General features: G+C 44.5%; 1 protein-coding gene across 3 annotated transcripts in view; it reads left to right on the top strand.

The window, feature by feature from the left end:
• The window catches only part of WASF2 (WASP family member 2), a 40,539-nt gene that overhangs the window by 13,929 nt on the left and 12,710 nt on the right, over nucleotides 1-13,900 (top strand). For 2 of the 3 annotated variants that reach the window (XM_048825675.2, XM_048825676.2), the window contains 3 exons: nucleotides 7,186-7,339; nucleotides 11,370-11,504; nucleotides 12,055-12,208. In XM_048825675.2, the coding sequence (XP_048681632.1) occupies nucleotides 7,210-7,339; nucleotides 11,370-11,504; nucleotides 12,055-12,208 (419 nt within the window). In that variant the 5' untranslated portion in view covers nucleotides 7,186-7,209. Of the gene's footprint in view, nucleotides 1-6,730; nucleotides 7,137-7,185; nucleotides 7,340-11,369; nucleotides 11,505-12,054; nucleotides 12,209-13,900 lie in introns of those variants that run through there. The other variant, XM_075121366.1, reaches the window with a different exon arrangement.

The raw sequence follows: 13,900 nt of genomic DNA, 5'->3' as shown, positions 1-13,900 counted from the left end.
TTGGAAGCTAATGACAGATGAGCATCTGACATGTTTTTGGGACTGAATACTTGTTACAGCTGGCGGAGTGGAATAGTCTGTGGCATCACATGGCAGTTTGCTCTATAATTTCACTCCCCATTGCTCAGAAGCAGTACTGATTGCTAGGTAGGTCTCCTCTCTTAGGGTAGCGTGTAACAGCAGCATCTCTGATTATTGCATCCCGTTTCTCTGTGGCCACATTGTGCACTTGGATATTGCCGTGAGTTCTCAGCAGAACCTTCTGTTGACCTTTTTCTGTTTTTTCCCGTTCTCCCTGTGTGTCTGGCTGCTTTGTCCTCTTCCCCTGCCCCCCTGCCCTTTTGAGATTATGCAAAAGCCAGTCTCTCTGGCCATTACAGCTTGATGGGGGAGCAGTTACTGCTGAGAGAAGCTTGAAATTTAAAGTAGAGTTGTCATAGACGCTAGAGTAAATGGTCAGTCTGCATTGGCAGGCCACTAAGTCCCATTTCATACTGATGGGAATTTCATATCTGATTATCTCTTTCCCCTCTCATTCGCAAACCTGCTGGTGTGTCTAATACTCCCAAAGGTTGCTCTCTGAGGAGCTTAGCTGGAGGCCAGTTCCTCTTTGCTATGCTCTTTGTGTTTGGGAGGATTATTTGTAGCAATCAATGCTGCAGAAACTTTAATTTGATTGCTGGGGAAGGGTTATCAGTGACCTGAACACACTTGAAAATGCGCTGTGTCCACCTCAGGTGCTGTGTGGCACCAGACATTGTGGCAGATATTGCTTCTGGTGCTAAAATTTTCTCTCAGATTGTTTCTAATACAAGAAGTCCCTTCTTGCACTAATGGTGGGGAATTATATTGGCAACTCCCTTTAATGCAATGCTAGTCATTCAAATATCAGTGAGAAAATAGCTCCCAAATCTTGTAAGCAAAGTTTGTGAAGTATGTGACCTTTGTTTTTAGACTCTCTTCTTTCTCCTCACCATCATGATGACCATGGTATCTGAGCCCTTTACAAGAAAAGAAAACAAATAATTGGTTGTCAGCTGTGGTGGTGGTCTTCCCCACCCCAAGTCCACAGTAGAGAAGCTTTTGGTCTTGATTTCAGTGATTTCTTCTCACTGACAGAATTCATATAGGAAAGCAGATGGTTAATCCTGGGATGTCACTGTGTTGCTTTTTAATACTTGATGAAAACTATCTCCCTAATTATTCATGGCAATTGTTCTGTCTCATGGGGTTTGCTGTTCCAGCCATGTTTTTCAGAATGGTGAATATGGGTGCAGCTCTGTCCAAAGGGCTTGTAGACTGGCAAGAACTGTTTCAAATAAACCAATTCTACTTGAATTCAGTCCAGAACTCTGTGATTCCTGTAGGATCCACTGTGGCAGAGCCCAGTTTGCAGGATTTGAGTACCCGTAGTCAACTAATCCAATATACCTGTAATATCCAGCTGACCAGAAGCCTTAGTAGCAGTTCACTGTAAGTTAAGCTTTCTGTTTCTTGTGGTAGATAAGCAGATACCAGCATTAGGAGTTGCATTTCTCCATTTACAGTCTTCTGTCCTATTAATTAGTTAATTTACCTTATCTTTTTGTAGTATCCTCGATGCAAGTTTTGGGTTGAATAATTTTGTGCTAAAGAGAGAAACAGATTCAAGAAGAAGTCCTGGTTGCTTACGGTTTAAAGTTCTAGATAGGCTGGTCTCCATGAGCAGCAGGGAGGCACCTCTCCAGCTGTGGAGAAACAGGAGGCAGTTAAGACCAGAGGGTGTGGAGTACGAAAGCAGGGGGAGGTAGCATGAGAGATAGTATGGAGCAAGTGCGTAGTGAGTTTTGAAATTGGGAGGGTGCTGCTGGGTGGAAGACTGCTAGGAATCTAGGAGTGGTGGTATGAGCTTCCTGGAAGGAGAGAGTCTGCTGCAGCATTCAGCAGATTTTTGTAGGAAGAACTTGGGGTGATGGAATTGTAGAAGAAGAGATGAGCACTCAGAAAAGCATAAATAGAGATGTCAACAAGGAGTGAGAAAATGACAAATCCTGGCAATGTTTGGTTGGAAGTGATAGAACTTGCAGCTATGGGAGAGGCAGGAGGGGAGATGGCTGGCCATTGGGCAGTTCAGCCTGTAGTCTCCTCAGATTTTGGGATGAGGAGGAGAGACTTCTATTGTTAATTCTGAAATCGTGTTTCCAAGTTATCCCAGGGCTCTTCCAGGGCTTGAAAAAAAATACAGTTGTCAAGTGGGAAGTTCTCATGCAAGTGAAAGGGACTAAGTCATCAATTTCTAAAGAATCTCAGTTTTCATTTGAAAAAGTTGTTAATTATGGTTGTGAGGATAACTTTAAACTGATAGTGTTGTCTGCAGAGAAATAGCTTCCGTGCGTCTGCTTACAGCTTTCCCAACCAAGCAGCGGTGTGAAACTGCCAGGTCATGCTGTTGCTTGGGTCAGCAATGAGTAGCAGCTGGGGCACTGACCTGTTGTTCCTTGACCTGCGTGGTGCTGTCCTTCTGTGTGGTTGTCTTTCCTTATCCAGTATTCTGTATCAATCTCTGACTTGAAAATGTTTCCTCTCTATGGAAATGACAGGCCACCCTTAGCCACACCCCATGTCACAACAGGAAGTGTGTGGGTGCTTTAGATCCATAAAGTATTCTTGTAGTTTTGTACAATACTGTATATACTGAAAACTGCAGCATTTAAACATAGCCCAGTCTAAACTTTCAATAACCAATCCATATGACTGCTCTCCAAGGATTCTATCCCATCTCCACTTCACAACTGATTTCATTTGATTTGAGAGGAAATATCTAAATCCATATATCACACAAAGCTTGAAACGTTTACCTGACACCTACTATCCTGATGACTAGTGGTACTGGCCAGAATGGAAACCAGTTGTTCTGTCATGTTCCTACAACTTAAAAGAATAAAGTAGTTGTGTACTGTCCTTTGTGTTCTGTATTTATTTGTAGCATGTTGTGGATCAGCTCTCCTTAATGAATTTTTAAGAATGAACCTTACTAGCAGGCTCCTATTTTTACTAGACCTTTTTCTTCTTGGCTTCACTGACTGTTTCTTTTTTCTCCTAGATCATGGTGCATTTATCCTTGTGTTGTCTATGTATGGCTGCACTGCTCTGCACTTTGAACTACGGGGGCACGAATAGCAGTGTGCACCACAGTGCTGTGCTGTAGCTCTCCTATGTGGAGCTGTGGGGAGTTAGAGGATTATGTTAACGCAAACCAGGAACCTTTTAGTTTGCTCCCACGGTGTCCACATGGGGATGTTACAGAGCATCGCTTCGGTGCGCGCTGCTATTCACAATTGCGTTGTCTGAACTGCTGTAATGTCTAGTTTCCTTTCTTCCTTTCTCAGCATTGTTTTCTGTCTCCTTCCCCTCCTCATTTCTCTCTCTGCTTATACGTCCCCCAGAATCTCTCTCTCAAATACACTGTTCTTTGTGTCTAATCAGTTGCATGATTTTCCTCTTCCCATCCACTTATACGTAGGGCTTGGAAATTTTACAAGATATATAATAAGTGGAGGGATAAACCTCCTAACCAGAGACTAATATTACAAGATGAGAGGGGCCTCGATGTCCAAATGCAGTGTCGTGTGGAGAAGCTACCCCACCCCAACAGCTGTTGGGAAAAGGGAGAGGGCTCAGCCATTACTAAAGGCTTCTGTCACTGGGCCCTGCTCAGAGGCCCCAGGTATCATGTCTGCCTTGTCTCCAGCTTAGTAATTGTCTGATAAAGCTGAAGCCCTGAATCCTCTGTCCCTGCTGAAAGGGAAAAGGATAATTCTTCTTTAACTGCCCCCCTCCCAAGAACCTTCTAGCTACTGCAAAGGCAGTTGGGTGGCTCTCTGCAACATCTCCTGTGCCATGACACCCGGAGCCTCTGAGCAGGGTCCAGTGACAGAAGCCTTGTAGTAATGCTGCATCCTCTCCCTTTTCCCAGCCCCCCAGCATAGATAGACTGCACCAGTGTAAACAGTGACTTTTGCCAGACTTTTGCTGTTTGCCTTAGTTTCAAACAAAGCAGTGTATACATCACAGTCTAGACAAGTCCTTATTTCCTGGGGGGCGTAGCCAACATAGTTTTAAGCTAGTGGCTCCTAAGAGGAGTGTGCCCTTCTCCCCCTCCTCCTCTCCCACACATTAGATTGGCAGTAGAGTGGTCCCCATGTCCCTCCTGTGTCATAACTAGGGTCCTACCAAATTCACAGTCCATTTTGGTCAATTTCACAGTCATAGGATTTTTAAAATAATAACTTCCATGGTTTCGGCTATTTAAATCTGAAATTTCATGGTGTTGTAATTGTTGGGGTCCTGACCCAAAAAAGAAGTTGTGTGGGGGTTGCAAGGCTATTGAAGGGAGGGTTGCGGTACTGTGCAGAGCTGGGCCCTCAGTCAGCAGCTGCCGCTCTCCGGCCGCCCAGCTCTGAAGGCAGCAGCGCAGAAGTAAGGGTGGCCTGGGATGGTATTGCCACCCTTACCTCTGCCCGGCTGCTGGATGGGTGCATCCTTGAGAGCCGGGCGCCTGGCCAACAGATGCTGATCACCAGCTGCTCAGCTCTGAAGGCAGTGTAGAAGTAAGGGTGGCAATAACGCGACTCACCTAAAATAACCTTACATCTCCCCTGCAATCCCCTTGTGGGTCAGGACCCCCGATTTGAGAAACACTGGTCTCCCGCATGAAATCTGTATAGCATAGGGTAAAAGCACACACAAGACCAGATTTCACGGTCCGTGATGCATTTAATGGCCAAGAATTTGGTAGGGCCCTAGTCATAACTTTATCACAGTTGCCGCAATATCTTGGGGGGGGAGGGTTCTTTTTTTTTTTTTCTCCTGTGCTCTTTGGTCTCTTTCTCAGTATCTTTCCTGTGGTTTTAATTTTTTCTTGCTCTCTGTCCTCCGATGGCTTCCCCTCTCCCCAGAAGGTTACTCCCTGCTCTAGGTCAGTGGGATGCCCACAGATAGCTCTGTGGAGCCAAGCTACATGTGCTCGTATGAGTCAGTGCTCGAGAAAGAGAAACAGGAGAAGCCTGAGCAAGATAGGTACTACCTAAGCTTACAGCCCCATATATATGTGAGCTGCGGGTGTGGCTGTTGTTATGGGGTGCTGCCAGGGGAAGCACGGAAACGCTGGCTTAGCTAAAGCACAAAAACCTAACGTGACAGAAGAATTTAGAAGGGTCTGGCTTTAATCCACAAAATGCAGGGAATTTAGAGTTAATGGTGGAAGTCCTTCCTTAGCTCACTCTGTACTTAACTATCTGATGGCTTTTACACTACCCAGGCACAGGGAGGTCTAAGAGGGAGGGATTTCAGCCCTGTTAATTTTCCTGCTTTTCTTGGTTTTTAGGTTTGGCTCATCAACATCGCTTTCATTAGGTTTTTTGGTCTTTTGAAACCTGAAATGGCCCAACTTGATTATCATACACATTGTAAGGAGAGTGATCACTTTAGATAAGCTATTACCAGCAGGAGAGTGAGGTGGGGGGAGGTATTTTTTCATGCTTTGTGTGTATAAAAAGATCTTCTACACTTTCCACAGTATGCATCTGATGAAGTGAGCTGTAGCTCACTAAAGCTTGTGCTCAAATAAATTGGTTAGTCTCTAAAGTGCCACAAGTACTCCTTTTCTTTCTGTTTCACAGTGACAAGTGAACTAAATGACTGGTTTATAATGGAGTTTGGTGGTACTGTAACAAAGCATCCTTATACCTGGCATACCCTGCAGTGCTCCAGACCTTGAACTCCTCTGCATTAACGGGTCAAATTTGGAAATTCAAAATCTGGTTTGTGAGGTAATTGGTGAGATAATACCCACTCCTTCTTCTTAACGTCCTAGTAGAAAAGCATCCAGGAAGGACTCCTGGACCTCAAAGATAAGCTGCCAGCTGCCACAGACTATCAAAGGGTGGCTCAAAGTCAAGAGCAAACAGCTGATTTTAAATTATTTTGGTTCTTGGTTTGTTGCTGTTGGTGACAGGAAGCCACGTTCCCCAGGCTGTTAGCTTCCTGTTTTATTTTTACACCCATCCTGAGCAGATCAGCATGTCCATCACAAGGGGAGGCGTCTGTTTCTATAGCATTGTTTCTCATCTGACCTACAAGAGAGACTGTTTTCCTTCCTAAATTAATCAAGAAGTTGGGATATATTTGTTTTCGTGTTAGAGATTTTGGAGGTGTATCTAACTGCTTGTGCTGTGCTCCATTATTCAGGAGCTGAAGTTCCATTTTCTTTTTGTGGGCAAGAGGTATAAGAGAATTCATCTATTGCTTTAACAGTTAGGCATGTTAGCAGTGGAGATTTTGCTGTTACAAAGTACTGGGCAGGCAACAGACACACACGCAACCATTTTCTGAAGGATAACTTTCAGAAGCTTTTGTGTTCCATAAATTTTAGAAGAATTGGAAGTTGGGGTTGGAAGTTTCATCTCGCTGTGTGTAGTGATCAATGTTGATGTCTTTCAGCACTGGGCTCTACCCCCTTCCTCCCACATATCCTTATAAAGCTACCAATGTGATAAACCACTAACTCTAAAACAATGGATCTGTAGAAACTAGGTCACATGGGAATTTCCTACAAGGGAGGGGCACAGCCTGAAGGATAAGAAACAGTCACCAGAATGTTTCCTGGTCAGCTGCAAGCACTTCCTGTTATCTCATGTGAGCCCTCTCTGTCTGTTCTGTTGGTGAGGAGGGAGGGAATGTACATGTCAGTGTGTCTGGCGTAACAGAAGTGCTCACTTCTGTTAACATTCTTGGTTCGAAAATGGACGTATTAAAATGTTCCTATGGAAAGGTTCACAGTAGCTGTCGTTAGATGTTCTGCAATATTTGGAGAAGGAGTGTGACTGTTCAGTGCAGATGCATCAGTGGGAAGGGTGGTGCGGCAGCAGTAATGTAAACAGTCCCTTGCTCAGCTAAGATGGGCAGTTTTCCTTTGCTGCCTGTACCCTTGAGCCAACAGGTCTCTGCTTCTCCACTGCAAGCTGTAGAACAGCAGGATCTTTATTTTCAAAGAACCAGTTTCATAAGGGTGGGGAGGGAAGAAGATGCCTGATACACAGAGCTGTTTCAGAGCAGGAAAATGAACATCGTGGCTCTGGTGTGCCTGGAATGTGTGGGTGAGTAATCCTTTCCTGTTTCTTTTTTGGGTTGTTTTTCATCTTTTAGAACACTGCCTGAAGCGGGTCCACCATGCCGTTAGTAACGAGGAACATTGAGCCAAGGCACCTGTGCCGTCAGACGTTGCCTAGCGTTAGAAGTGAGCTGGAATGCATGACCAACATCACCCTGGCAAATGTCATTCGACAGCTGGGCAGCCTGAGTGAGTACCACTGCGAGCCCGCATGCTGCCCTCAGGAGTCATTAGCTCCCTTTCTGTTCTTGTATTCCTATTTCTCCCCCATCTGCCTTCCCTGGGTAATGCTAACATATTTTCCCAAAGACATCTCTGATGCTAATTTCCTGTCCTTCTCCCACCTCCTCCTCAACAAAAAGAAAACTGGAGAGGAGGGGAGTGGAAGAGCTGCAGCAAAATTGTAGATGGAAGGATGGAGCATAATTGAGGGCTGTAAAATGGGAGGCTCTCGGAGTGGCCAGTGCCTTGTCGGAGAAAGCGCCTGTAATTGCATGCGCTATTAATTGTAGCTCAACTGTGTTTAATCTACAATTGATCATTTTTAATGAAAGGTAATCAAAACGCACACACAGATTCTGGCCTGTTTGCCCGTGCTACGTTTATGGTGTTGCAAGCCTGAAAGTCCCCAATTCAGACTAAGAACTGCCTCTGGGATATTGGAGTTTGCGGGCCGCATGTTGGTACAGTGGCACAAATGGTTACCAGTGAGGTGGTGGCAGCCTTATGAGGGGCAAAGTGAAAACATAGGCCCAAGCTTTATAACAAAAATAAATGGTAAGAATCACTGTGCCTGTACTCAACTTCTTTTTTCTCCATTAAAATGTTCTGGATTCAGATTAGCCCCCCTTTGCTCAATATTTGTTTCATTGGCCTTGAAATGAGACCTGCAAATGCTTTGATAAACAGATTTGTACATTGTTTAAATTCACTCTAGGACCTATAAGTATCTCTGTTTCCTTCACAAGATAGACCTTTTCTCTCATGCAATGTGAACATGGGTGAGAGGATTCCAGGCAAAAATTTTCCTGTTTCTCCAGTAGTGAAAGCACATTGCTATCACTAAAACCCCTGTGCTGCCTCCAGGTTCTCATCTGATACCAACAGGCCTTGCATTAAGTCTGTTGCTAAAAATATCAATGTGCAGTAATGGATAAGACCAGTCTACCCATCCATTGTCAATTGCCCCTCACGGTTCCACAGTTAGATGTGATTCCTGAGATGGTCACGGAGCATTAGGGTTCTCTTAAAATCCATCCTGTGCGCATGAAATGAGAAGGGGGAGGACGGTAAAGCTCTTTAAATCCCAGATAGAGAGAGTAAGCTGATCCAGATCCAAAAGGCATGCTGTGGGTTCGTGAGACAGAGCACCAGCGATATCCCTCAGGCTTAGACCTTGTTTGTGCATTTCACAATATTCAAAGCACCTCTGCTTATCCCTCAGAACAGAGAGTGAAGTGCTGGAAGCCAGATCACAGCCTGGTTCCTTTATCAGGAGGGTACCAAGGGAGCCTCGCTCTGGGGTGTGGGGAGGACCAATCACAGACACAACCAGGAGTGCTGTTGGGGAAGCTCCTGTGAGACAGGCTGTTCGTATTGACACTCATGCGCATCACTGTGCATTTGAGGGTAATGCGGAGGGAGGGAAATAAAATTGAGCATCTTCTCCTGTTATGCATCCCCAGGGTTGAAGACAGAATTGTAAGTGCTCTGGTCTTTGGGCTAATTACTGCAGAATGTTGAGACCCAAATGACCAAGCTCCTCTCCCAGTTGTCTGTACATTATTTTGAAAATGGGAATATTTCTTCATGTGCTGAATACTGTAGTAATTTGAAGAGAGTTCAGTAAGTGACGGCAGACCTGTCAAGTGAATAAGCAGCCATGCCGAGTACACCACAACCTCTTTACAAAGACACAAACATAAAACTTGTGCCGCATTCGTATTCCAGTGAGTTTGCCCTTTGTTACTATGACAGCCAGTAGCACTTTGGAGAGGCAGTCTGTGCATTTCTGTTAATTCTGTGGAATCATAGAAGCTAGAAATGGGAAAGACCTATTAAATCATTCAGTCTGTCTTCCTGCAAGTGCATGATAAAGATAATTTTGATTTTAATTTTTTCTCTTGAAGTAAAATCAATCAAGCAGCTAAATCCCTGAAAACTAATCTCTGCCCCCATCCAAAAAATGTGCATGAAATACAAAAGCATATACTGGATCCTATACAGTAACCATGTGCTGACACAGTTATGCCATTAGAGGAATAAATATACACCCAAGCACATACACCAGTGTGCATAACCATGTTTGTATCTCATCTTTGTATATTTAAAGTGTACTGCTCAGCACTGTAAAACAACTGTTCAGGTTTTCCCAACATCTGTAGTCTTTTCCTTGTGAAATTCAGAATTGGGTTCCAGATCTCATTAAAATGGAAACACGTAACAACTTTGTTGTATGAGGTTATTGCTGTGAGGTCTGTCAAGTTTCATTATAGATGAACCTTCCCTCTCCTTTCATTGTAGCATCCTTTGTAAAATGTGTGAGTTGCTCTTATGGTGAGGTAGAACAGAGAGGATGCTTCATGAAAGCTTGTTACAATGAGATCTGTCTGACTCCTGTGTCTGAGGGAATGAATATCTTCTTATGAGTTAACACAGGGAAGCGGACAAGGGGGGTCAGCAGGGCAAAAGTAGGGTCCCTGAATTCAAACCCCATATTACCAAGGGAGGCAGGGGGGGAGAATCACACTGTGCACAACCTGCATAGAAAACAGAGTCACGGGGCTAGGTTCTAGGACTCAGAGACACAGCACCCTTGTATAAAATGACTGCAGGGATAGGGGCTTGAGTTTGGTATTGCTTCAAAGTGCAGACTCTTTACTCATGTTCGTAGATGTCATGGAGACAGCTGCCCTTGAATGATAGCCTAACTTAGATGTTTTTTCCCCTCCTTCCCTCTGGAATCAGCTGTTGGAAATGCAATTTCCATTTTACCCATATGACTTGTGCTAAAAGCCAAGATTTCCCAAAAAAAGGACTCTAAGGTTACATTTTTATTTAGGCTCCTGACTGCCTGACAGGATTTTTCAAAAGTGCCCAGCACTTGACAGCCCCCACTGACTTCAAGGGGGGCTATTGGCTTATTAGAAGCTTAACTTCAGGTTTGTGTTTTTGACAGGCTTGGCCATAAATGTTTAGATAGGCAGGATTCTGCCCAAGACTGGGTAAGGGCAGGTTCTGGTGGAGGAATAGAGGCGACTGGTATGGTGAGACTGCTGCCTCTTATGGCCAATATTGTCTCATTGTTTCCTTGCTCTCCCCACCTGTCTGAATCCACTTAGCTTGCAAGTTCTTCGGGGCAGGACTATCATTTTTTGTTTGTACAATGCCCGGCACAATGATCCATGAGTGGAGGCTCATAGGTGCTACCGCAGTGCAAAGAATGAATAGTAACAACATTTGTCTTGGCTGTTCACTGAGCAGTCTGAGGTTTTACAGAGGGTTCATCACATTTAAGAAACTCTAGTGAAAGTAGTAGTGAAATACTCCAGCATTTATTTATATTTAGATAATCTTGAAAGCATCAGTCTTTCAGGTGTTGCTCTATCTGAAGGAATGCATGGGTCAGTATCCTTGTCTGTGAATGTGGCTATGGCTTTAGGGTCAAGACCTGAATATACCATATAGTTCTAGAATACAATTAACTCTAAAATAGGTACCAGTTACCCTCGAAGAGGCCTTACTGCAAGGCAGTGATTTATAATTTGGGAGCCTTTTGAAGTGCCATAGAGCTATGTCTGGTTGTTAATAAACAACATCATGTAACCCTAAAGAGACTGCAAGCCAATCAGATGCAGACTAATACAGCACGCTGTCAACTTGGCTGGTGTCCACCCATGTTTATTACTTTATTCAAGACTTAAGTAGTATACTTCAATTGTATTTCATTGTTTAAAGATCCTTTAGAAAGGTGTCATTTAGCTGGAACGGTGCATCAGCTCGCCCTCTGTGCTAATATCTTGGGTGGTATCAACACAGCCAAACTTGAAAATAACAAATCTCACTCTTGTAAAGGCTAGTAAATAGCTTGCTGATGCTAATGTGGAAGAAGCAGCAGGTTGGTTTGGGGCGGGGGGATCAGGAGAACTCAAGTATTAAGGGCTGGGGGTGGAAAGTATAATACAGCTCAAAGAGTAATACAGCCCTTTGAATATTCCAGGTAAATTTGCAGAGGACATTTTTGGAGAGCTGTTTACTCAGGCCAACACCTTTGCCTTTCGGGTGAGCGCTCTAGTCGAGAGGGTCGACCGCTTACAAGTCAAAGTCACTCAGCTGGATCCCAAAGAGGAAGAAGGTAATGGAGCGGAGCACAGCACTTTCAGACCAAGCGTGCTAAAGAGCCCCATCAAACCAGCAGAGCTCATGGCCTTGAAATGAGTTTGAAGCTGTGTGTGCTAGAGGCTCATACGTTTTCCTTTCCACTAACAGGAACTCTTTCCCTTACTGTCTTGAAAAATACTTTGCTAGTGACATGTGGAGTGGTTCCAAACAATTCTGTTTCTGCTGGAGGTGGTCACTAGCAAGTCTCCATGTCCATTGGCTGGCTATTCAGTAAATAGTGTGGCAGCATGATTTTCAGGCTGTGTTTACACTGAAATTTGAAACCACCTTAGCACCTTTCTTGAGAGCCATATTGAAACAGTTTCAGATCTCAGTGTAGACAGGGTTGGAGTTTCTTTACTCTTCTCAAGAGTATTGTGGGGAAAAAGGAACCCAACCATAGAAAGTGCTGAGCATGCTGAGAACTGTAACTGAAATCAGATGTGGCTACTTGGCCTTCTGTATCAATCACCTGGGTCGAACTGTCCTTCACTTTCTCTTTCCATTGCTTCCCTCCTTCCTAGTGTCCCTACAAGGCATTAATACAAGGAAGGCCTTCAAAAGCTCCACCACTCAGGACCAGAAGCTCTTTGACAGAGATTCTCTCCCGGTGCCCGTCCTTGAAACATATGGCATCTGCAATACTCCTCCACCTCTCAACATTCTCTCCACTTACAGGTAATGCTGCAGCATCTCTGTAGCTCCTTTTTTCCCTTGTAGGGAACATCTCCTCCACAGTTAGCTGAGAAAGGTGCTCACCCAAAGGCCAGGGCCACAAGCCACTTACTCAAGAAACACTAGTCCCTAAGGGAAATGGAGTAACCTAACTAGAGTGCCTCGGGCCTTTGCTGTTCTTTAGCTGGATTATTTGTAGGTTTGCTTCTGGGGTTGCACAAATAAAGGTAGCTGAAAAATTACATAGTTACGTTGTTGCTTTTGTGATGGTGCCTTAAGGAGACAAGTCTTGAATGGCACTGAGTAACATTGCTAGGTGTTTTGGATACGATGTATTTTCTCATACTTCTCTGTGTGATCTCGTGGTCACTTTCCAAGAGCCTTCTTGGAAACTACAGGACATAAATTTGCTTGTGGCATTGACCCAAATGGGTACAGCAGACTCCTTTAGATTTTGAGCATTATTTGGTCTATTCCTGGTGTCAGGTGACTGACTCAGCTTAGACCCTGGCTGTATAACCTGCATAAAGCCCTTCTCCTTAACGGTCTAGCCATGTTAGGTCATCCTGTAGATCAGTGATATTCAAACTGAGGCTCGGGAGCTGCAATTGGCACTTCAGTTCGTTTCCTATGACTTTTTCCAGCATGTGATCTTGAAACACTGTGAGATTTAAATATTAACCAATCAGGAGGCTTTTACTATGTTAACCAACTGTAGTTGATAAAATAATAATACTTGGTCAGTCCTTTTGCTGTGAGAATATTATGTATAAAAACAGTTAAATATTTCCTCCTCCTGTTGTTTAAATGTGAATATATAGCACTATAGTAAGTGAAACTATGAATTCACACAACTCTGGCTCTTTTGGGTAGCTGCTGAACCACTGAGGTCTGAGTGTCTGTAGATAGTCGTAGAGCAGGGGTTTTGGAGTATGAATATTTCTTTAGCCCACATCCGTATATGTCTTTTGAACAGGTGAAAAGTAATTACAGATAGCTGGAGGCAGCTGTCTTCTGTGAGATGCTACTGTACTGCAAAGTAGGAGGGTGGGCATGTGCATGCACACTCCTGACTTTCAAGGATGCTGCTGGTCCGATTTGGAGTTCCTGAACTGGAGATTTTTCTGAAAAGACGGGTGGGTGGGTGGGGAGGGAACTTGCCGAAAAGTCCCAGCACATAATTGTGTAATATGTCTTGGAGGAAATAGCAGGAGCCCCAGTCTGGTGGGTGGGGGTGGGAAGGATGGAGATTGTCGCTGAAAAGAACTCTGTTCAGCATTTGGAGGTGCATGCGCCCAAGCCTGTATCCATTGGCGTTATTGTGGAGCAGGCTATCTGGAAGAGACAGATGGGGAGAGGAAGGATGGGAAGGGGCATGTGTGGAGAGAGAGAGGCGGGGGGGTTGTTTGACAAGGGGGGGGTGGGGACAGACATCTGCTGCTGCCTCTGTAATCATTGGAGTAGCTGCTCAGTGGAGTTCTTGCACCTTACTTAAGGTACAGAAATCAAAACTATGTATTCCCAAACCAGAGGAGAATCATAGTGCAAAGCCTTGCAGGGAGATTGGTCAGAGTTCCCCCGAGCCACGGCTCATCCGGCTGATGCGGTTAGGGCACATCAGTGTCATAGCCAGTGGCACACAAGGGAGTGATTTGGCCAGCATCATGTCTGACTGCCCTGACCCAATGCATCAGG

Source organism: Caretta caretta, chromosome 19, assembly GCF_965140235.1.
Source record: "Caretta caretta isolate rCarCar2 chromosome 19, rCarCar1.hap1, whole genome shotgun sequence".
In the NCBI taxonomy this organism is placed as follows: domain Eukaryota; kingdom Metazoa; phylum Chordata; order Testudines; family Cheloniidae; genus Caretta; species Caretta caretta.
The sequence above is the reverse complement of the archived record's forward strand: the minus strand, read 5'-3'. Positions and strand labels throughout refer to the sequence as shown.